Source organism: Leptodactylus fuscus, chromosome 11 (assembly GCF_031893055.1).
Source record: "Leptodactylus fuscus isolate aLepFus1 chromosome 11, aLepFus1.hap2, whole genome shotgun sequence".
Classification (NCBI taxonomy): domain Eukaryota; kingdom Metazoa; phylum Chordata; class Amphibia; order Anura; family Leptodactylidae; genus Leptodactylus; species Leptodactylus fuscus.
The window spans coordinates 13,028,573-13,050,404 of NC_134275.1; the positions used below are offsets into that span (position 1 = coordinate 13,028,573).

Consider the following 21,832-nt stretch of genomic DNA (forward strand, 5'->3'; position numbering starts at 1 on the left):
ATCCCGGGGACGCCATTATTAACCATTTGTGCCAAAAGCTGCAGCTACCAATGTCAATTTCTAATCATGAAGTGGGTGAGGTCTGATGGGTGAGGTCTGCAGGGTGAGGGCCGAAGGGTGAGGGGCTGCTCCTGAGATTTCGGCCGCACGTTGCTGAAGTGCGCTGGAATTGGCCCACAAGAGTGAATATGATTTTATTTCATCTCATGAAGCGCGGTGTGTTACTTCATTATGGAAACCCGTTTTCGCTGCTTTTCTGCGGGGGCTTCATCCTAGAGACTTGTAGAAATTGTCAGGTTTTTGGGGTTTTTTATGCTGCAAAATTTTGCTCCTTTGTCGCCAGAGGTTTGGGGTCTGATCACACAGAAAACTCACAAAACTATTTGTTATTAGCAAAAAAAGAAACCCCTTTATTAAATGAAGCCACAGACCCCCAAGTAGCCCAAAGTCCGGACCGCGGCCACAGAACACACTAATGGGCTTTCCGGATGAATTTCTGGAACCAGAGGAAAGAAGTGATCGCAGAGAGTGAGAACCTGTAAATGAGAGAAGGTAAGACGTGACATCGGTCTCCTGGGGCGGCCGCCACTGCATGGTACAGTATATGTCTATATCCCTATAGGTCAGTGGGGGCTCCCCATTCTACCCCTGATATACCTTTGTGCAGCACTGAATGCAGGGTGTGCAGGTTCTAGTCACATCCACAGGAGCAGGAGACAGGTTAATGAATTCCCCCCAATTTGTGTAATTGCCACTCACCAGGTGACGCTGTACTGCAGGTGGTCATTTCTCAGCGCCACACGGGTCTGTCCACCAATGGGTCCTCCAGGAACGCTACTGTCTGTGGTAGAGAAGGTCCATTAGTTACAGCCCGCACCTCCACCACATGATCCTAGCCTGACTGTTTGCCTCCTTGTCTGTTTCGATGCGTCTCCTCCATTGTATCCTGTGCTATAATGATCACGCTCACGGCCATATTGTGGTTTCACTCACTGGACCTCCTTTTTCCTACAGAGACATATGCAATATGAGCTCTTCTATTGAATGCTGTACAATGGAGATATACACTGTATGGTGGACAACGTCGGAGGCTGATTCCTTGCCGGAACTCCATGTGCTGCCATATAATGCTACCCTGTCTAAGAGGCTTGCACTGCCAACAAAAACCCAAATACAATTGGGGGAATTTATTAGGAAGGGCATCTTTACTCCCCCTGGCATGAGATGTGTGCGAGTTATTAAGAGACTATGACCTTGTTTTGGGGTTGTCTGAGACCAAGAGTCCTGGATACTGATGGCCTCTCTGACTTCTATATCCCCCATTAGTATCCATGACCCCGGGGTCTCAGGTTAACCCTTTGATCATTCACATGTACGGCCTTCAGGAATTGGGGTAAATTTCAAGTATAACTGGTGGCAGTGTTCTGGTACATAAGACGAGTGTTGGGCACCACATAGATGTGTTTGTAACATCACGCACCCCCAGTGTAATGGAGAAGAGTCCGGCATCGTTTCCTCATGACGGTCCGGTCATGTCTTACCTAAATCAGCTTCAATATATATGGGTTGAGCCCCGGTCTGCTTTGCCATGGCCTCCAGGTCCCGGTAATACCACACATTGTTCTGCACATCATTCTCTGGAGCAAACCGCTGTCGAGTTTCCGTAAGTCTCACGACTCCCACCAGATTCAGATCGCCATCAATCTAGAGAGAAACAAACTGATAAGCTCTAGGTATGTCTGAAGAGGAGCCAAGGAGCCAATCCCAATATTAGGCGTTATCTCCCTGTCACCGGTATATGGTGGGAAACCTCCTGACATGTCCGGCCATAGTCTATGTGAGAGGCTCGAGCACCATCTTATGCTGGGATAAGAAGGCAAATCTGCATGTAACGTGGCCCTGGGCTCAAGGTGCAGACGGCCCAGGTCACTCTTCTTATTAGCGCCTCACCTGACCCTCCAGTCTTGTCTGTGGATTCAGCTTCTTGTTAGCGACAAAGCCTCTGTTTACCAAGATGGAGAATCTGTAGGTAAATTATTATATTTTTAGACAACAGAAGAGTATACCTATGGCGTCCATGACATCACCCCATCCGTCGCATCATTATTACAACTGGAGCCCCTCCCCCACACAGTGCCCACCCCCTCCCTGACATAATCACTACACCTAAATCTCCGCCTCTTCATGACATCATTACAGCTAGAGCCCCTTCCCCACACATAGTGCCCACCCCCTCCCTGACATAATCACTACACCTAAATCTACGCCTCTTCATGACATCATCACATCTAGAGCCCCTCCCCCACACATAGTGCCCTCCCCCTCCCTGACATGATCACTACACCTAAATCTCCGCCTCTTCATGACATCATCACATCTAGAGCCCCTCCCCCACACATAGTGCCCACCCCCTCCCTGACAATCACTGCACCTAAATCTCCGCCTCTTCATGACATCATCCCATCTAGGGCCATAGCCACTCTGCAAAGGGAGGATCGGTATAAAATGTGCCCCACATGATCGGTCCCTATATAAATATCTATCTATTCTATACAGTATACAGGTGGTAAGACACATACCCAAGGTCAGTACAGTAGAAGGGGGTGATGACGTGGGCCCCGATTTCCTGAGGTCCCATCCCACCGCTTTCTTGAGACTCTCTTCCTGGCTTTACCAGTGTGCGGGGCTTGAGGTAAATCTCCTTTGAGTGATCAAAATGGCCTCTGACCTTTACGGGATGAAACTCCAACGTCTGAAGATCTGTGAGCCTGAAGAGTAGACCATGAGATCAGCTGTTCACTAAATAGGGATCCCTGAAATAAAGCCACAGCTGAAGGCGACTTACTCTGCGGGAAGCGGTACCGGGCTGGACGAGAACTGCGTCTTCAGCTGCTGGATGAGGTTCAGTTTCCACTTCCGTCTCTGAATCTGAAAGAGACAACAACTGGCAGCAATGCTGGGCCGTCCGCAGAGTCAGGATCTGCAGTCAGCATGGAATCTGTCCAAGGGATCATCTCCCCATCATCCTCTACTGAGCAGATCTACAGTTAGGGCCAGAAATATTTGGACAGTGACACAATTTTCGCGAGTTGGGCTCTGCATGCCACCACATTGGTTTTGAAATGAAACCTCTACAACAGAATTCAAGTGCAGATTGTAACGTTTAATTTGAAGGGTTGAACAAAAATATCTGATAGAAAATGTAGGAATTGTACACATTTCTTTACAAACACTCCACATTTTAGGAGCTCAAAAGTAATTGGACAAATAAACATAACCCAAACAAAATATTTTTATTTTCAATATTTTGTTGCGAATCCTTTGGAGGCAATCACTGCCTTAAGTCTGGAACCCATGGACATCACCAAACGCTGGGTTTCCTCCTTCTTAATGCTTTGCCAGGCCTTTACAGCCGCAGCCTTCAGGTCTTGCTTGTTTGTGGGTCTTTCCGCCTTAAGTCTGGATTTGAGCAAGTGAAATGCATGCTCAATTGGGTTAAGATCTGGTGATTGACTTGGCCATTGCAGAATGTTCCACTTTTTTGCACTCATGAACTCCTGGGTAGCCTTGGCTGTATGCTTGGGGTCATTGTCCATCTGTACTATGAAGCACCGTCCGATCAACTTGGCAGCATTTGGCTGAATCTGGGCTGAAAGTATATCCCGGTACACTTCAGAATTCATCCGGCTACTCTTGTCTGCTGTTATGTCATCAATAAACACAAGTGACCCAGTGCCATTGAAAGCCATGCATGCCCATGCCATCACGTTGCCTCCACCATGTTTTACAGAGGATGTGCTGTGCCTTGGATCATGTGCCGTTCCCTTTCTTCTCCAAACTTTTTTCTTCCCATCATTCTGGTACAGGTTGATCTTTGTCTCATCTGTCCATAGAATACTTTTCCAGAACTGAGCTGGCTTCTTGAGGTGTTTTTCAGCAAATGTAACTCTGGCCTGTCTATTTTTGGAATTGATGAATGGTTTGCATCTAGATGTGAACCCTTTGTATTTACTTTCATGGAGTCTTCTCTTTACTGTTGACTTAGAGACAGATACACCTACTTCACTGAGTGTGTTCTGGACTTCAGTTGATGTTGTGAACGGGTTCTTCTTGACCAAAGAAAGTATGCGGCGATCATCCACCACTGTTGTCATCCGTGGACGCCCAGGCCTTTTTGAGTTCCCAAGCTCACCAGTCAATTCCTTTTTTCTTAGAATGTACCCGACTGTTGATTTTGCTACTCCAAGCATGTCTGCTATCTCTCTGATGGATTTTTTCTTTTTTTTTCAGCCTCAGGATGTTCTGCTTCACCTCAATTGAGAGTTCCTTTGACTGCATGTTGTCTGGTCACAGCAACAGCTTCCAAATGCAAAACCACACACCTGGAATCAACCCCAGACCTTTTAACTACTTCATTGATTACAGGTTTACTAGGGAGATGCCTTCAGAGTTAATTGCAGCCCTTAGAGTCCATTGTCCAATTACTTTTGGTCCCTTGAAAAAGAGGAGGCTATGAATTACAGAGCTATGATTCCTAAACCCTTTTGTCCGATTTGGATATGGAAACTCTCATATTGCAGCTGGGAGTGTGCACTTTCAGCCCATATTATATATATAATTGTATTTCTGAACATGTTTTAGTAAACAGCTAAAATAACAAAACTTGTGTCACTGTCCAAATATTTCTGGCCCTAACTGTACAAAGTGATCTAATGTGTGTGTGTAGCTGGGAGGTGGACACATGTATCCGCACCACAACAGACACCAGCAGCGGCCATGTTACCTGCCAAGTGCCGAGTCCAAAAGTGCTGACTGGGATAAGTAAGAGAAGCCATTTCACCAAGGGATCCTTCCTGGACTCTGCTGATGCGAAGGATCTCGGGCTTTGATCTGGGAAGACATAAATAGCTGAACTGTATGACAAAAACAATAAAAATCCGGCGCCATGCAGGAACTTTATAGAAAACTTTCATGATCCATTTTCTGTGCAGTCCAACAAGTTAGTGAAGATGGAGCAGTAAAACAATATAGTCCATAAAAACAAACAAGACAAAACAAGACGCCACATACAGAGACTGCAGGTTACACAATTCAGAGCTAACAACTTCTTAGTCATAGTCATTGTTTTTGTCATATAATTCAGCTTTTTGCCTCAAGCAGAGAAGCCATTGTCCGTGCACTGGGAGATTTCATTTAGATTTGATCACAATTGTGTTTTGCTCTGGGCTGTGAACACTTCCAGTGTCTGAAGACATAAATACATTGTAGCAAACCCTCAGCTATGACACGTAGCAGATCAAGAGGGGATCTCGCCTGCAGGTTCTCATTCACAGCAAGCAAAGGTCTGAAACTGCTAATAAATCCTTCATCTAGATAAGTAAACAGGCTGCAGTTACTTACAGCTCTGAAGGCTCCATGGGTGTGATCTGGAACGCAGGCAGGAAGGAGTTAAGCCAGGCTTGCGAATGGGGCAGCGGGCAAACTGGAAAGCAAGCAAGGGAGAGTGGTCAGTCAGTGATTTACACAGAAGCACCAGAGTAGCCATCATTGTGACATCAGACATCAATCGCTGATCAAGGACCGCCGAATTCAGGCAAAGGACAGAACTCCAGTCATCCCGCAGTATAAGGAAGGAGACAACAGACGCGAGCAGCGGCCATGTTACCTGCCAAGTGCCGAGTCCAAAAGTGCTGACTGGGATAAGTAGAACACTCAGTTGTTCTATTAAAGGGTTATTTACACAAACCGAACCAGATTTCGATTTGAAAACAATTAAAATTTAAACATTTTTTCAATTCAAATATAAATAATTACAAAATTTTTAGAATTTGTGAAAATTTTCTCTGTAAATTGTAGTTGTGACATTGTTTTGTCTTGATCGGTTGCCAATGGATACGACTAAGAACACAGGTACTTTCTATGATATGGCTCGTGTCAGAAATCCAGTCATGATGTCCTTATTTTGAACAGGAGGACACTACATGTATGAGAAGATAACCTGACCACAAGAAGGACATCATGGCTGGTTATCCAGTGTGGCCAGCAGATGTCGCCATTATTATAGTCGCCGCTATACCCAGTGTGGCCAGCAGATGTCGCCATTATTATAGTCGCCGCTATACCCAGTGTGGCCAGCAGATGTCGCTGTTATTATAGTCGCCACTATACCCAGTGTGGCCAGCAGATGTCGCTGTTATTATAGTCGCCGCTATACCCAGTGTTGCCAGCAGATGTCGCCGTTATTATAGTCGCTGCTATACCCAGTGTGACCAGCAGATGTCGCTGTTATTATAGTCGCCACTATACCCAGTGTGGCCAGCAGATGTCGCTGTTATTATAGTCGCCGCTATACCCAGTGTTGCCAGCAGATGTCGCCGTTATTATAGTCGCTGCTATACCCAGTGTGACCAGCAGATGTCGCTGTTATTATAGTCGCCACTATACCCAGTGTGGCCAGCAGATGTCGCTGTTATTATAGTCGCCGCTATACCCAGTGTGGCCAGCAGATGTCGCTGTTATTATAGTCGCCGCTATACCCAGTGTTGCCAGCAGATGTCGCCGTTATTATAGTCGCTGCTATACCCAGTGTGGCCAGCAGATGTCGCTGTTATTATAGTCGCCACTATACCCAGTGTGGCCAGCAGATGTCGCTGTTATTATAGTCGCCGCTATACCCAGTGTTGCCAGCAGATGTCGCCGTTATTATAGTCGCTGCTATACCCAGTGTGACCAGCAGATGTCGCTGTTATTATAGTCACCTCTATACCCAGTGTGGCCAGCAGATGTTGCTGTTATTATAGTCGCCGCTATACCCAGTGTGGCCAGCAGATGTCGCTGTTATTATAGTCGCCGCTATACCCAGTGTGGCCAGCAGATGTCGCCGTTATTATAGTCGCTGCTATACCCAGTGTGGCCAGCAGATGTCGCTGTTATTATAGTCGCCGCTATACCCAGTGTGGCCAGCAGATGTCGCTGTTATTATAGTCGCCGCTATACCCAGTGTGGCCAGCAGATGTCGCCGTTATTATAGTCGCCGCTATACCCAGTGTGGCCAGCAGATGTCGCCGTTATTATAGTCGCTGCTATACCCAGTGTGGCCAGCAGATGTCGCTGTTATTATAGTTGCCGCTATACCCAGTGTGGCCAGCAGATGTCGCTGTTATTATAGTCGCCGCTATACCCAGTGTGGCCAGCAGATGTCGCTGTTATTATAGTCGCCGCTATACCCAGTGTGGCCAGCAGATGTCGCTGTTATTATAGTCGCCGCTATACCCAGTGTGGCCAGCAGATGTCGCTGTTATTATAGTCGCCGCTATACCCAGTGTTGCCAGCAGATGTCGCTGTCATTACGGTCACCTCTATACCCAGTGTGGCCAGCAGATGTCGCTGTTATTATAGTCGCCGCTATACCCAGTGTGGCCAGCAGATGTCGCTGTTATTATAGTCGCCGCTATACCCAGTGTGGCCAGCAGATGTCGCTGTTATTATAGTCGCCGCTATACCCAGTGTGGCCAGCAGATGTCGCTGTTATTATAGTCGCCGCTATACCCAGTGTGGCCAGCAGATGTCGCTGTTATTATAGTCGCCGCTATACCCAGTGTGGCCAGCAGATGTCGCCGTTATTATAGTCGCCGCTATACCCAGTGTGGCCAGCAGATGTCGCTGTTATTATAGTCGCCGCTATACCCAGTGTGGCCAGCAGATGTCGCTGTTATTATAGTCGCCGCTATACCCAGTGTGGCCAGCAGATGTCGCTGTTATTATAGTCGCTGCTATACCCAGTGTGGCCAGCAGATGTCGCTGTTATTATAGTCGCCGCTATACCCAGTGTGGCCAGCAGATGTTGCTGTTATTATAGTCGCCGCTATACCCAGTGTGGCCAGCAGATGTCGCCGTTATTATAGTCGCCGCTATACCCAGTGTGGCCAGCAGATGTCGCTGTTATTATAGTCGCCGCTATACCCAGTGTGGCCAGCAGATGTCGCTGTTATTATAGTCGCTGCTATACCCAGTGTGGCCAGCAGATGTCGCTGTTATTATAGTCGCTGCTATACCCAGTGTGGCCAGCAGATGTTGCTGTTATTATAGTCGCCGCTATACCCAGTGTGGCCAGCAGATGTCGCCGTTATTATAGTCGCTGCTATACCCAGTGTGGCCAGCAGATGTCGCTGTTATTATAGTCGCCGCTATACCCAGTGTGGCCAGCAGATGTCGCTGTTATTATAGTCACCTCTATACCCAGTTTGGCCAGCAGATGTCGCTGATCTTATACATAGGGCCCTAGGGTCGCTGTGTAATGTAGAGGTCGCTGCTTCCTCACCTGACCTGTGGCTCTCAGTCCGGGGCCCCTAAGTAACAGGCTGACTCCGGACATCTTGGTTCAGGCCGAGTCTTGGGTTTCACCTGCAGAACTTCCGGGTTAAAGTGTTCTGGTAACCAAGGGAACGTGCCGGCTTCTTGGATGGCGACCTGGAAGGCTCAAGCTTTCTTTGCAAATCGCTGGGAAAATGGCGGCGCCCATTGAACTTCTCCATGATTGGTTCCGGGATAGTGGCGGCTGTTGCACGTGGTGTGAACATGGATGAGCTGCCTGAGGATTTGCGGCGGTTCCTGCTGCAGCACCCGGCCCTGGAGCTGATCCCCGGGAACAAGGTGCCTGCCCGGGCGTGGTGTGCGGGTGTTACGTGTCACTCCCTGTCCGCAGCTATTTCACCCCAAATATGCCACATGGCCCGACATAGCAATGGGGCCCCTAATAGTGGCTGCAGATAGTGTCACCCCCATAGTGGCTGCAGATAGTGTCACCCCCATAGTGGCTGCAGATAGTGTCACCCCCATAGTGGCTGCAGATAGTGTCACCCCCATAGTGGCTGCAGATAGTGTCACCCCCATAGTGGCTGCAGATAGTGTCACCCCCATAGTGGCTGCAGATAGTGTCACCCCCATAGTGGCTGCAGATAGTGTCACCCCCATAATGGCTGCAGATAGTGTCACCCCCATAGTGGCTACAGATAGTGTCACCCCCATAGTGGCTGCAGATAGTGTCACCCCCATAATGGCTGCAGATAGTGTCACCCCCATAGTGGCTGCAGATAGTGTCACCCCCATAATGGCTGCAGATAGTGTCACCCCCATAGTGGCTGCAGATAGTGTCACCCCCATAGTGGCTGCAGATAGTGTCACCCCCATAGTGGCTGCAGATAGTGTCACCCCCATAGTGGCTGCAGATAGTGTCACCCCCATAGTGGCTGCAGATAGTGTCACCCCCATGTAGATGGCCCCGCCCCACTGGTGTGTTAGATAATGGCCCCCCTACTCTGTCCTTCTGCCCCGTCCCCTCTTTACTAGGACACCCCCTCCCCAACCTGCTGTCCATCTACCGGAAGCCCCCAAAATGGTGAACTCCCTCCTCCCTGTCGCCATTTACTCATGTTGCTCCTCCAGCCCAGCCCCCTAATTCACCTTTGCCCCCTCTCACTGGACCCCGCCATCTTTTGCAGGTGCGCTTTACAGTGACCGGACATGAGCTACCTTGTCGCCTACCAGACCTGCGGAGCTTCACAGAAGGCAAGAAATACCAGCGGCTCCGGAGCCATCCACCGGCCTCTGACTACAGCACTTATGAGCCCCATATTGTGCCCAGCATCAAAAATGGGTAAGTAAGGGAGGAATATTGGGGCAGGGCACGGAGGAGAGGGCTGTGGGCGCGCGGAGGAGAGGGCTGTGGGCGCGCGGAGGAGAGGGCTGTGGGCGCGCGGAGGAGAGGGCTGTGGGCGCGCGGAGGAGAGGGCTGTGGGCGCGCGGAGGAGAGGGCTGTGGGCGCGCGGAGGAGAGGGCTGTGGGCGCGCGGAGGAGAGGGCTGTGGGCGCGCGGAGGAGAGGGCTCTGGGCACGGAGGAGAGGGCTCTGGGCACGGAGGAGAGGGCTCTGGGCACGGAGGAGAGGGCTCTGGGCACGGAGGAGAGGGCTGTGGGCGCGCGGAGGAGAGGGCTCTGGGCACGGAGGAGAGGGCTCTGGGCACGGAGGAGAGGGCTCTGGGCACGGAGGAGAGGGCTGTGGGCGCGCGGAGGAGAGGGCTGTGGGCGCGCGGAGGAGAGGGCTCTGGGCACGGAGGAGAGGGCTCTGGGCACGGAGGAGAGGGCTCTGGGCACGGAGGAGAGGGCTGTGGGCGCGCGGAGGAGAGGGCTCTGGGCGCGGAGGAGAGGGCTCTGGGCACAGTCAGCTTCTCACTGATCTTTAGTAATCATTTTCATTCTTCTTTAGACAACAACTGTTCTGCAAATTAACCCTTCGTCACATCAACAAGATCCCAGAACATGTTCAACGCCACGTCCAGGGGAAGCGCTACCTCCGGGCCCTTCACAGGTGTAAGTAGTGGCATTCTCTGCTGGTCCTGAATCCTAACGCTAAAGACTACACAGAAGAGTTGGGGGGAAAAATGGAGCTACCTGCAGGCTCCTGCTGGTCAGTCTTTTCTCTGACTGCATAAGCTCCATACATGGTGTCCTATTATTTTTTTCTGCTGATACTGTCCCCATTATAGCTGCAGCACATTTCACTTTTCGCTCTCTAACTATTGGCATGTACGGTGTTCCCCGTCCCCGTTATTCATCATTGCTAATACTTGTTTCTTTACATGTAGTTCTGTCAGGATTAACTGTAAAATAGCTGAGCAAAGTCCAAGTGATCTTAATCTGGAAGATCCACGGACACTGAACTGCAAATACAGGTTATGATGCAGCTAGAAAGAAAGGTACCTGGCACAGGGTAAAATAAATCTGTCTATGATCAGCAGCTATATAAGTAGATGCAAATACATTACTACATGTTTCTTACATTATAAGCTATAAGATACAGCAGAATCTTCTCAGTGAAGGTTTTCTGAGACTTGCAGATTATCGCCCTACCATAAGGATTGGTTGTTATAACGTGGTTAGCCGTGTTCACGCTCGGCACTCCCCAAATCAGCTTGTGACATGTGGGGGAGCACTGCAGCCTCCTCACTGAATATTACGCACAGCACTGTCCATCTCTTATGCTCTGTTATGTAGTATATACAGCACATATATAAGATATAGAGCCATAACCAGCATGGAAGTATAAAATACATAGACAGTTACACGAGGTTTTGTGCACTTACCTCATGTGGAGTGTTTCTTACACTATATCATTGCCACCTGCTATGAAAGAACTGCAGATCAAGGTGCAAGTAAAACGGGGTGGATTATCCCCAGAAAAAAGAATAAATGAGCACTTGTGATGCGTCTGGCGCGCAGCATGCTTCGTAAGTTCCATCAAAACCTTGTGTACCCTTTAATGCTGCACCATGTGACCAATGAACATGATGTCAAATAGCTGATAGGGCTCGTGGGAGACCACAACCTCCATCCATAATATACTGAGGATCGATCATAAGGGCAGGTCATCCATACGCAAGACACAGAAAACCCTTTATTTGCTGCAGGGACTGTGATTTGACCACACTGTGTGACTACGGCCTTACTGGGCTTGCTGACCAGTGTGTTTAACTCTTTACTTTCCTGAAAGCACAAGTTACAGGGTTAGTGACTGGATAGAAATGGTAATGTACAAGCTGCACCACAAAGAAGCCTTAGATAAAATTTTGGGAGGAATGGTGGAAGAGGAGTCGGGGTATCTGTGGGTGCAGAACCCCCTGCCCATGATGCATGAATCCGGAAAGTCTCCAAATTGTCAATTCATGATGAATGCAAATGGCAGGGATCGTCCAGAAAAGTGACTTCTTAGGTCTGCTCTCTGTAGCACATCGCATTGCTGGCATCAGCCCTCGTATGATGTTATAGAAGCCTCTTTCTGGCCACTCCGAGTTGTTTCTTGATTTGTCGTCTTTCTTTTGTTGTAGTCTAGTAAAAGCATGCATACTAAGTAAAGGGAACCCTAACCCAGCAGTACCGCAAATAGATGCACAGCGAGTAACTGCTCTATATCTAGTCACCAGAACTAACAGGCCCTAAATGTGACTTCTTCTACAGATGAGGAATGCAAAAAACAAGGGGTGGAGTATGTCCCTGCTTGTTTGCAGAACAAAAAGAAACAGCGCCACTCGGAGGATGAGCGAAAGAGGACAAGTGAAGGAGGAGACACATGGGAGCCCAAGGACAGTCATTCTGAGGACAGTGACTCTGGGGACAGTATGAGTGACCTGTACCCAGGTATGAGCGTGATCTCACAGCCTATAATGCCTCTTTCTATGACATCATTACTGCATGTATAGACTTTTCTTGGTGGGGGGAGAGGTAATGATTTTCTGCACCAGGGGTAGGCAACGTTCGACTCTCCAGCTGTTGTAAAACTACAACTCCCAGCATGCAATACTTACTCTGCTGTTCTTGGAACTCTTGTGGAAGTGAATGGAGCATGCTGGGAGTTGTAGTGTCACAGCAGCTGGAGTGCTGTAGGTTGATGACCCCTGTTCTGCACTTTGGACTTCTATCATACAGTGATGCACTGAGCGTTGCTTTCTGGAACGTCCTGGAGTAGAGCAGCGCAGCTAGACATAGTTTCATCAGACTAAGGGCTTTGTTCTTCACCGTGACAGACACTTTGTTTTCATAGTGGAGGTCGCATTCAACCAACATGAAAGGTGTTGTCCAAGACCTTTGTGTAATGGATAATGATGATCTATTCATAGGCTAGGTCATCAGTATTAGAGCAATGCGGATCCAACACCCGGAACCTGCACTGATCAGCAAATTTGGCTTCTGGAAGCTATAAACATGGTGTATGGCCAAAAGCAATTCTGTGCCTATTGAAGAGAATCGGGGCCGAGTTGCAGTTTCCCAGTGCCACCACTACACTATACACTGTATATAGCTTCCGGCTCTAACAGCGGTGGGGGGGTGTAATAGGACATGTCCACAAGACCAGACCGTCGTATTGACTGGATATGACAGGGTTAATGTCTTACTGGTCAGTCTGTATGTATTTCTGGCTGTTCATTTATGGATAATTTCTCATAGTTAATAAACATTCATTCAGTTTCTTGGTTTTTCATGTTATGATCAGTCTAACTCAGTCCTGGAAGCCCCTCCAAAGGTCCGGTAAAACTCTGCAGCATTGGACTCTGTTGACCATCATCTCCTCCTCACTATGCTCCGCTCAGTCGGCCTCATGGACACTGCGCTCTCCTGGTTCTCCTCTTATCTCTCAGACCGTACTTTCAGTCTATCATTTGCGGGCTCTGTTTCTTCCCCTCTTTCCCTTGCTGTTGGGGTTCCTCAGGGCTCGGTCCTAGGCCCCCTGCTCTTTTCTCTCTACACAGCCCCCATTGGACAAACCATCACCAGATTTGGCTTCAGGTACCATCTTTATGCTGATGACACCCAATTATACACATCTTCCTGTGACGTCACCCCTGCACTAATACAGATCACCAGTGACTGTCTCTCTGCTGTCTCTAATATCATGTCCTCACTCTATCTGAAACTGAATCTGAACTGAAGACTGAACTACTGCTGTTTCCACCATCTGATAGATCTGTCCCTGATATATCCATTGCAGTCTCAGGCCTTACTATAACTCCTAGGCAGTAGGCCCGCTGCCTCCGGGTTGTGTTGTGTCCTTTGTGACGGGGTTGTGACGCAGACCTTTCCTTCACCCCCTATATCCAATCACTCACACGTTCATGTCACCTCCACCTCAAAAACATCTCCAGAGTACGCCCTTTCCTCACCAGAGATACACTAAAGACACTTATTGTCTCTCTGATTCATTCTCGCCTTGACTACTGTAACTCCTTACTAATCGGTCTTCCCCTCACTAAACTCTCCCCTCTACAATCTATTCTGAATGCAGCGGCCAGGCTCATCTATCAGGCTAGACGCTACAGCGATGCCTCCGGTCTGTGCCAGTCGCTACATTGGCTGCCTATTCATTATAGAATAAAATATAAAGTTATTACTCTCATCTACAAGGCTCCCCATAATGCCGCACCTCCCTACATTTCCTCCCTCATCTCTATCACACATCCCCTGCTCTTCGCTCACTCAATGACCTAAGACTTATATCCTCTATTATCAGAACTTCCCACTCCCGTATCTTATAAGACTTCTCCTGAGCTGCACCACTTCTCTGGAATGTTCTATCCCGGACAATCAGATTAACTCTCAATTTCTACAGTTTCAAGTGAAAACTAAAGACACATCTTATCAGACCGGCCGATCACATGTCCTAATGTAAACCCTTCTGTACCGTAATTAGAATCCCTAAAGCAAACCCTCCTCTGTTCCCACTCCCACATTACCCCACATGATATGATGCCATTTCAGGATAACTTTATATGTCCAGGCACCATCCACATGTTAAAGGACCTGACTGGTGACGGCTCATACAGTTTTATGTCTGTGTAATGACAGTCACCTCTATTACAGAATTGTCTGACCTCTGTATAAGCAATGCCGCCCCTGCTACCTCCTATGTCACCCCTTTGCTACCTCCTATGTCACCCCTTGCTACCTCTTGTGTCTCCCCCTGCTACCTCCGATGCCACCCCTGCTTCTTCCTATATCACGCCCTGCTACCTCACGTGACTGCTGAGACCAATCAGTGGCTTTAGGAAGGGACCCAGGACATCACGTTATCTGCCCCCAAAGTTTGTCTTTCTTATCTGCACCCCCTCCCAGATTAATGTCCTCCTCTTCTAGCCCTCCAGTTTATTGTCCATCTTTTACTTCCCTCAGTTTACTGTCCCTCTTCATCTCTCCCCCCAGTGTATTGTCCCCCTTATCTGGCCCTCCAGTTTAATGCCCCCACAGTTTAAGATCTTTCTGCTGGTAACCCACATAAAAAACACCTCCCCTCGCTCCCCTGCTCCTCCCCCCTTCTTGTTCCTCTGCTGCTCTGTCTGATATCTCCCTCTCCAGAGTGTGTAGGGAGCTGCAGGCGTGATGTGAGTGATGTCATCACACCGCGCCTACAGCTCCCAGTGCTGGAGCACATCGGTGAGGCAGGGGTTGTCCATGGACGGCTCCTGATTCACCACTGTATTTAACTCATCAATGTGCAGAGAGGTCAAAGATGAATTGAAGACAGGACATACCTCCTGCAGACCAGTACATCAGGACAGGACCTGGATCCAGGACTGTTTTGCTGAATTCGGTATGATTGGGAGGTATATATGTGACCATTGGGAGGGGAGACAGAGGTCCCCTGCTGCACTCTGCAGCCCCAAGGATGGAGGTGATGGGGGACCTACATATATTTCATAAATAATCTTATCCATTACACAGTTGCCTTAGTTCTTTGCATACTTCCGACTTGTACAGTACATGTTGTGGCCACAAATCTAATCCCTGCTGCGGGTCTAAGGACCTGACCTTGCAGCACCATAGGAATTGGTCAAGCAGGGATTTGTGGCTGTAATACGGACTGTGGCAGGAGACCGCTGGGCATCGGCACTGATTCAGCAGGGGCCTCAGTGTTTTATTCTTAGTCAATATTACAGGTAGTTTTATTGCAGGGCAGGAATGATGGGGGGCTTCCAGTATACAGCACTGTGGCCTGTGAAGGACAAGGACCACCACGCAGTAATTATTCTCTTCTTGTGCAGCTCATATGTTTTCAAAGCAAAGCCAGGCGGATGAGGAGAATGACGGCTTAGAGTCTGGCAGCGATGAGGATATGGAAGTAGAAGAACCCACGAACAGCAATCAGAGGAAGAGGCCTCAGGTGGGTTTACAGTCTCCTTGGCTGTTGAATCTGAGGTGTGAGATGTCATGTTTTTTTATTTGAAGTTTGCTATACCGACCATACTCAAGACCTGAAATTTCTGCCCTCGCATGTGCAAGGCTTACGTCCGCCATTGTGAGAGGGACTATTCTCAGTAGATCTTCTCCGGACGGGTCTGGTGCAAGGTCTTCGTTTTCTTCTCGTTTAAGGCTTTGCTACGGGCGTGGAGCCTTTGCTCCTTCCCTCATCCCCAAACTGGTTTGTATTATAAGTTTCTGCAAGTGGCTGAGCGCTAAGGGATCGCATGGCCGTGTTATTCCCTCCCCCTGGGTCTGCTATAGGACATCCCATGGTGCTGTGTTCCCCAGTGAAATAAGCCAGAAATTGGGATTTTTGTAATCACCGTAAAACTGAATTGATGCACAGCGTGGGGCAGGGTCTAGCCTGGAGGCGGAGCCAAGAGCTTTTCTTTTCCCTAGTGTCACCTCCTAGTGGCCAGGTCTATACCCAAGGTGCTGTGTCCCCAAGTGAATACATCAAGAAAAGGATTTTATGGCGAGTACAAAAATCCCATCTTTTTTGGTGCAGATTTTGTTGTTTTTTGCCCCAAAGTTAAGAATGGCTACAAAAGGACTGGGAAATCTATAGGAAGTTCTTATAGTTCAATCCACTCTTGACTTTGGCTCAAAAAAACACAACCAAATCTGCAACTAAAAAAAAGCTGTATTTCTGTAACGTGGGGTCCCAGCGAGTAGCAGAGCTCACCAGTACATTCCCTGCACGGTTTAAGCTTTTTCTTCCCAATATACAGCCCGGTCTCCTGGAATAGCAGAGCTACATGTGCAGAAGGTAGGTGGGACGGTCGGGACTCTCATTCCTCTGCAGCTGCTCTGACTCTCACTGACTTCACCAAGTCTCCTTCAGTTGGGCCACAGGCTCAGTGAGTAGAGGGGAGTTGGTCATGTGACTGAAAGTCAGAGCGTCCGTGAGGTACCGGAGTTCTTGCCTCCCTAGCTGCCCTCGGCACAGGTAACATTGGGGTTCCAAAGGTATATGGTGTATATTAGTACTAAAGCTTAACCAGAACAGGGAATGTACTGGATAGTTCCTTTAGCCCCCAACCGATCAGGTCACTGTTGTCTGTGTTTGTGATCTGTAACCATTGGTTTGAGACGACAGATTATAGTGAACTGCAGTTCAAGTAATCAATATCGAGCCCCAGTGCTAAGCGCTGCCCTGGGTCATTTACCAATATTTCATGTGCCGGATTGGTGCAGTGTGGGCGAGTTTGGCTCCTCTTCATATGTAGAACTGATTTTCAGGTTTTGGATGAATTGAGTCTAAAAATCTGCAATGCTCTGCAGCACAATACACGTGAATGACCTTCCTTCTAAATATCAATAAATGTAAAACTCTCTCTACAGAAACAAAATGGATCTTTCCGGAAGAAATTCAAGTCTCATCATAAGAAATCGAAGACAAATAAGAAGCTCTAGGGTTCCTTCCACTCCTACCTGTGTGTGACAAATAAAGCTTTAGATTCTTGATGCAAGCCGCTGAGAACCAATTATTCTGTTCACTACATAAAATAACAAGTCCTGCCTGGGGTTAAAAATTTTTTTATGGATTTGCTCCAGGACACTGATCCATTCCCCAAGCCAAGGCCAATACACTTCTGAAATGTGAACTGAAAATCTTCTGGACAGATTGGCTTTAAAGGGAGTGTGTCACCAGAACCAGCATATCACCCCCGCCCTGCAGATAGATAGGTTACTGTCACCAGAACCAGCATATCACCCCCGCCCTGCAGATAGATAGGTTACTGTCACCAGAGCCAGCATATCACCCCAGCCCTGCAGATAGATAGGTTACTGTCACCAGAACCAGCATATCACCCCAGCCCTGCAGATAGATAGGTTAGTGTCACCAGTACCAGCATATCAACATAGTATTATATGACCTTTTATCTAGCATTATTTGGCTATGAAATGCTATGATTTATTTATTTACTTGTGTATTGCACATTCATCTTGACATATTTGACACTCTGGTGGAGGAATAGTTTGGTGGGTGAGGTAGGAGGATGGAGGTGTTTATGTTGTCACCACTCTTGGAATCCAGGTCCAATGACACTGTGTGGACAATTTATTTTGATTTTCTACTCCAGTCTTTTCAATTCACCCAAAGGCACAAGATGCTCGCGTTAATAAGAGGCTATCTATAATAATCTTGCGCATTCGCATGTGCCAGAATTGAAATCTACGACACACAGAGACTAGTGTACATTTCTTGCATAATTCATGCCAGTTTTCTGGGATGAGTGTTAGTAGATTTTTGGCAAGGTGAGCTCAGGCCGGTTTGCCTTGGTCTCCAATCTGTTCTGCCTGCGTTTGTAAGGGTATTATAAATAAGATATAATCAGTGGTGTAACTAGAAAGGGAGGGGCCCCAAGGCGAACATTTGACATGGGGGGGACCCCCCTGCACAAACTGCATTCATATACACACTATTATGCCCCATAGTAGCACACAGAACAATTATTATACTCTGGGGTCTTTTCAGACCCCATAGTGTAATAATCGGAGACTCAGGGGACGATACAAACATAAAAAACCCTGTAACTTATCTCTCCTGTGCTCTGGCGCAGTCACCGCGGATCTCATCAATGTTAGACCAGACATTACCTGACTCAAGCTGGCGTTGCGGCACATAATTACTCTGGCCTGGGCCCAAAGCCTGCTGGAGTGCAGGAGAGGTGAGTAACAGTGTTTTTAAATGTTTCTCACCTTCCCTGGGCCTCCAATCATTATATTCTGGGGACTGAAAAGACCCCAGAGTATAATGATAGTGTTTTGCGGGCCCGCGGCCTAACTTGCCGTTGCCCGCTCCTGATTGCAGCCACCTTTGCAAGACTCGGTAAGAAAATACGAAGAAAAATGAACAAAAAAAAAACCCCTAATGTCCCGGGCCTTGTGGTAGTAACTATCGCTGTTACCTTGGTAGTTACGCCACTGGATATAATAAAGTGACTGCCATACCACCTAGTAACTAAAATAGATTGAAAATTGGCACACTCATCAATACATTGGGCTTACATGTCACGTGCCATACTTTCTGATGCTGTGTTGCCTATTACAGCATAGACAGGCTGATATATGAGCCTAAATGTACCCAGCCCCCCGTCAATGTAACATACAAAGCATTCTGCATATATGCCCATATTCCTATTCCAGCATTTATGTCTGAAACAATCAGTTTTCACATGAAAGAACAGCACTGATGAGAATACCCATTTCTTATGTACCACACACAGGATTGCTCTGAGGGGGTTGTATGGATAATAATACTTAGATTGCTGAATCCTAACTGTAGGTGTTACTACATCCAAAAAAAATAGTACATTCCTAGCTATTCTCTGAAAAGCCAATTTTTCCCCGTTCACGTCTGTACCGACACGGTAAGTCAAACATAAAGAAGGCCATTAACATGAATGTTTTAACAAGTCGGCGAGAAAATAATAAGCCGCTCACATTGTAGTGTCAGGATATTACACGGTGTATGAATAAATACGGCTCTTAGTAATTATGCTAATGCTTTTGTTCTTCACAGGCAGGTTCGCTGAAAGGCGCGTTGTGAGCCCAACCTTCAATTTATCTTATTATTTAGTGGAAAATAAAGAGACTACAATGACTCAAAGATTACAGTTGTTCATATTGCCTTCCGTATATCCTCGAGTATAAGCCTAGTTTTTCAGCATAGTTTTTGTGCTGAAAAAGCCCCCCTCAGCTTATACTCGAGTCAAACAAAAATAATTTATTTATTTGGGTTTTTGTTGTTTTGTTTTTTTTTGGGGGGGGGGGGGATCTATGACCAGCCGCAATAGTAATGTATAGGATCTCCCATAAAATAGTGAAAAAAAAAAGCTTAAAAGAAAGTAGAAAAAATAAAATAAAAGTTGTAAATCCCTCCTCTCCCTAGAATACATAGAAAATTACAAAATGACTGTGAAACACAAACACATTAGGTCTCCCTGTGTCTGACAGTGCCCGGTCTACTGAATATAGGGGATCTGCAGGGGTTAATAGGAGCACTGCAGATCCTCTATATACAGCCAGGCTGAATTCCAAGTGGGGGAAAAAATCTCAGTCCTCAAGCTCAGGGAAGGGGCCGACAGACAACCAAAACACCCCCCCCCCCTTCCCCAGCATCTACTGCACCCAAAAACCCCAACCATTTTAATTTTTGAAATTTTCCAGTAGCTGCTGCATTTCCCCCCCTCGGCTTATACTCGAGTCAACAAGTTTTCCCATTTTTTTGCAGTAAAATTAGGGGTCTCGGCTTATATTCGGGTCGGCTTATACTCGAGTATATACGGTAATAGTTACATGAGGTGCTTTTATCTAAATCCTACACATGCACGACTTGAGTTAACTCCAAGATCTCTCATCTGCCCTAATGTTACACTCACAGAGGTCCGGGAAACGGATCGACAACCGGTACCTCTGAGTAGTCCAGCTCACTAGACCCCCACTCATATGGAGGAGTGGGATACTTGGCTGTAGTTGAACTGTCCTGTATTGAAATGGGATTAGACTGGAACATTTTCTGTGCTACACTTAAGAAACAATAATGTAATAATGATTACTTGTACAATCCCCACAATGTAATGACATACATATTATATTTATTATTGGACACTTGTCCTAAGAGCGATTGGTCACGTAGTCTGCTTTAATAAACACCATCTCTAAGAGGCTTAATGAGTAAGGATTCCTTCTGGCTTAAACGTGCCATGGTAGTGTTACCTTAAAGGGGTCTTCCTGGCTAAAAATATTGGTGACCTATGCTAAGGTCATTGATATCAGATCTGTGAGGGTCTGACATTGGACTGATACATAGAAGATGGAGCAGGAAGCAGACAGCTCTGTGTAGTTCTCAGACCAGGTACTGCTACAGATCAGCTCCTATTCACTTAAATGCAAGATCTGCCATTATATAGAGAACGGAGCTGCCTGCTTCCTGCTCCATTCTCTATGCATCAGCTGCTATGAACAGCAAATGGGGGCTTGCCAATATTTTAGCCTGGAACCCCCATCCCCCTTTGGACCTGTTGGCTTACCTGTCTTAGTAAAAAAAAGATGTTATTCTCCATGAAATAATTTGGGAGCACCTTTCCACATAATGCCCCCATGTGCTGCTCAATTGTCATTACTTTCAGTTTTGACTTGACAACTGGGTGTTACTGTTGCCCTTGACAAATAGGGGTCTCTATAAATAATTTGGTACAGCACAGCTGGGCAGTTTGTTAGTCTAGGGGCACAGCACCGAGGGGTGACACCCAGTTGTCAATTTATGCATATTGCAAAACCCAGGTCCAGGTATTGTGGCTACTTCTAGATCCAACTGTTGTAAATGTGGTGCATCTCATTTGAACTCAAATTCCAACTTGCTAGACATGTGGGAGGGGCTTCTTAGGGAAAGGGTGTGTGGTTTAAATGTGCCAATACAGCGTGATAAAATTCCGGTTTAAGATGTGGTATAAACTTATGCTAGACAGTCTAAAGAAATGCCAGATAACAACCAGCAGCAGGCACGGTGATAAATCTGGTGGATTTTCAGACTGCTCACATTTACACGGTGTAACTATTAGTAAATCTTGGCTCTTACCCTCTTACATTGCAGCCGTAGTCACTGAATTGAATCTTTCATCGGTTTACTTCCAAGGAATATAACCCTGGCCCAGTCATTGGATGATCAAAGAGCCCAAAGAACAATGCGCAGGGACAAACATGAAAAATCTTAACATCCTTATTAAATACGGTATAATTATTTATTTTTACTTTTTTTAATTTTTTTTTTTTTTTTTTGCATTTATTAGACCCCCTAGGGGTCTTGAACCCCAGGGGGTCTGATCACTAATGCAATGCATTGCAATGCTAATGCATTGCAATACATTGCAAAAATTGTCATTTCTTTTGCAGGCTGCATAGAGCAGCCTGCAAAACAGAAGCAATGCTGGTCGGGAGCCTTTACAGAGGCGCTGAGGGGAATCTCTGGCAGGAGCGCTGGGGGGAATCCCTGGCGGATCTGAAAAGGAAATGCAGCCGGCAGGAGCGCTGAGGGGAAAC

The 21,832-nt window shown here is 47.3% G+C and overlaps 2 protein-coding genes across 2 annotated transcripts; one reads left to right on the forward strand and one right to left on the reverse strand.

The window, feature by feature from the left end:
* Window positions 1-411: 411 nt before the first annotated feature.
* Window positions 412-8,427, reverse strand: SURF1 (SURF1 cytochrome c oxidase assembly factor). The gene is made up of 9 exons (XM_075259410.1): window positions 8,321-8,427; window positions 5,401-5,482; window positions 4,784-4,890; window positions 2,846-2,928; window positions 2,580-2,768; window positions 1,951-2,023; window positions 1,542-1,704; window positions 760-841; window positions 412-536 (listed from the first exon to the last, which is right to left on the reverse strand). The coding sequence occupies exons 1-9, from the start codon at window positions 8,372-8,374 to the stop codon at window positions 473-475; spliced, it is 897 nt and encodes a 298-aa protein (XP_075115511.1). The 5' UTR covers window positions 8,375-8,427; the 3' UTR covers window positions 412-472.
* SURF2 (surfeit 2) lies at window positions 8,428-17,259 on the forward strand. Its single transcript, XM_075259412.1, has 6 exons — window positions 8,428-8,652; window positions 9,501-9,655; window positions 10,263-10,366; window positions 12,011-12,190; window positions 15,586-15,704; window positions 17,129-17,259. Exons 1-6 carry the CDS (start codon window positions 8,533-8,535, stop codon window positions 17,198-17,200), a joined length of 750 nt encoding a protein of 249 aa, XP_075115513.1. The 5' UTR covers window positions 8,428-8,532; the 3' UTR covers window positions 17,201-17,259.
* The last annotated feature ends 4,573 nt before the right edge of the window (window positions 17,260-21,832 follow it).

What these genes read in the sequence shown, in the direction of transcription:
- SURF2 (XM_075259412.1), top strand. Translation starts at nt 8,533, where the DNA reads ATGATTGGTTCCGGGATAGTGGCGGCTGTTGCACGTGGTGTGAACATG. An exon ending in TATGAGTGACCTGTACCCAG is followed by an intron (nt 12,191 to 15,585) that starts GTATGAGCGTGA and finishes CTTCTTGTGCAG; the next exon opens with CTCATATGTTTTCAAAGCAA. An exon ending in ATCAGAGGAAGAGGCCTCAG is followed by an intron (nt 15,705 to 17,128) that starts GTGGGTTTACAG and finishes CTCTCTCTACAG; the next exon opens with AAACAAAATGGATCTTTCCG.
- SURF1 (XM_075259410.1), bottom strand. Translation starts at nt 8,374, where the DNA reads ATGTCCGGAGTCAGCCTGTTACTTAGGGGCCCCGGACTGAGAGCCACA. An exon ending in GACTGAGAGCCACAGGTCAG is followed by an intron (nt 5,483 to 8,320) that starts GTGAGGAAGCAG and finishes CTTGCTTTCCAG; the next exon opens with TTTGCCCGCTGCCCCATTCG. An exon ending in ATATATTGAAGCTGATTTAG is followed by an intron (nt 842 to 1,541) that starts GTAAGACATGAC and finishes TCTCTACCACAG; the next exon opens with ACAGTAGCGTTCCTGGAGGA.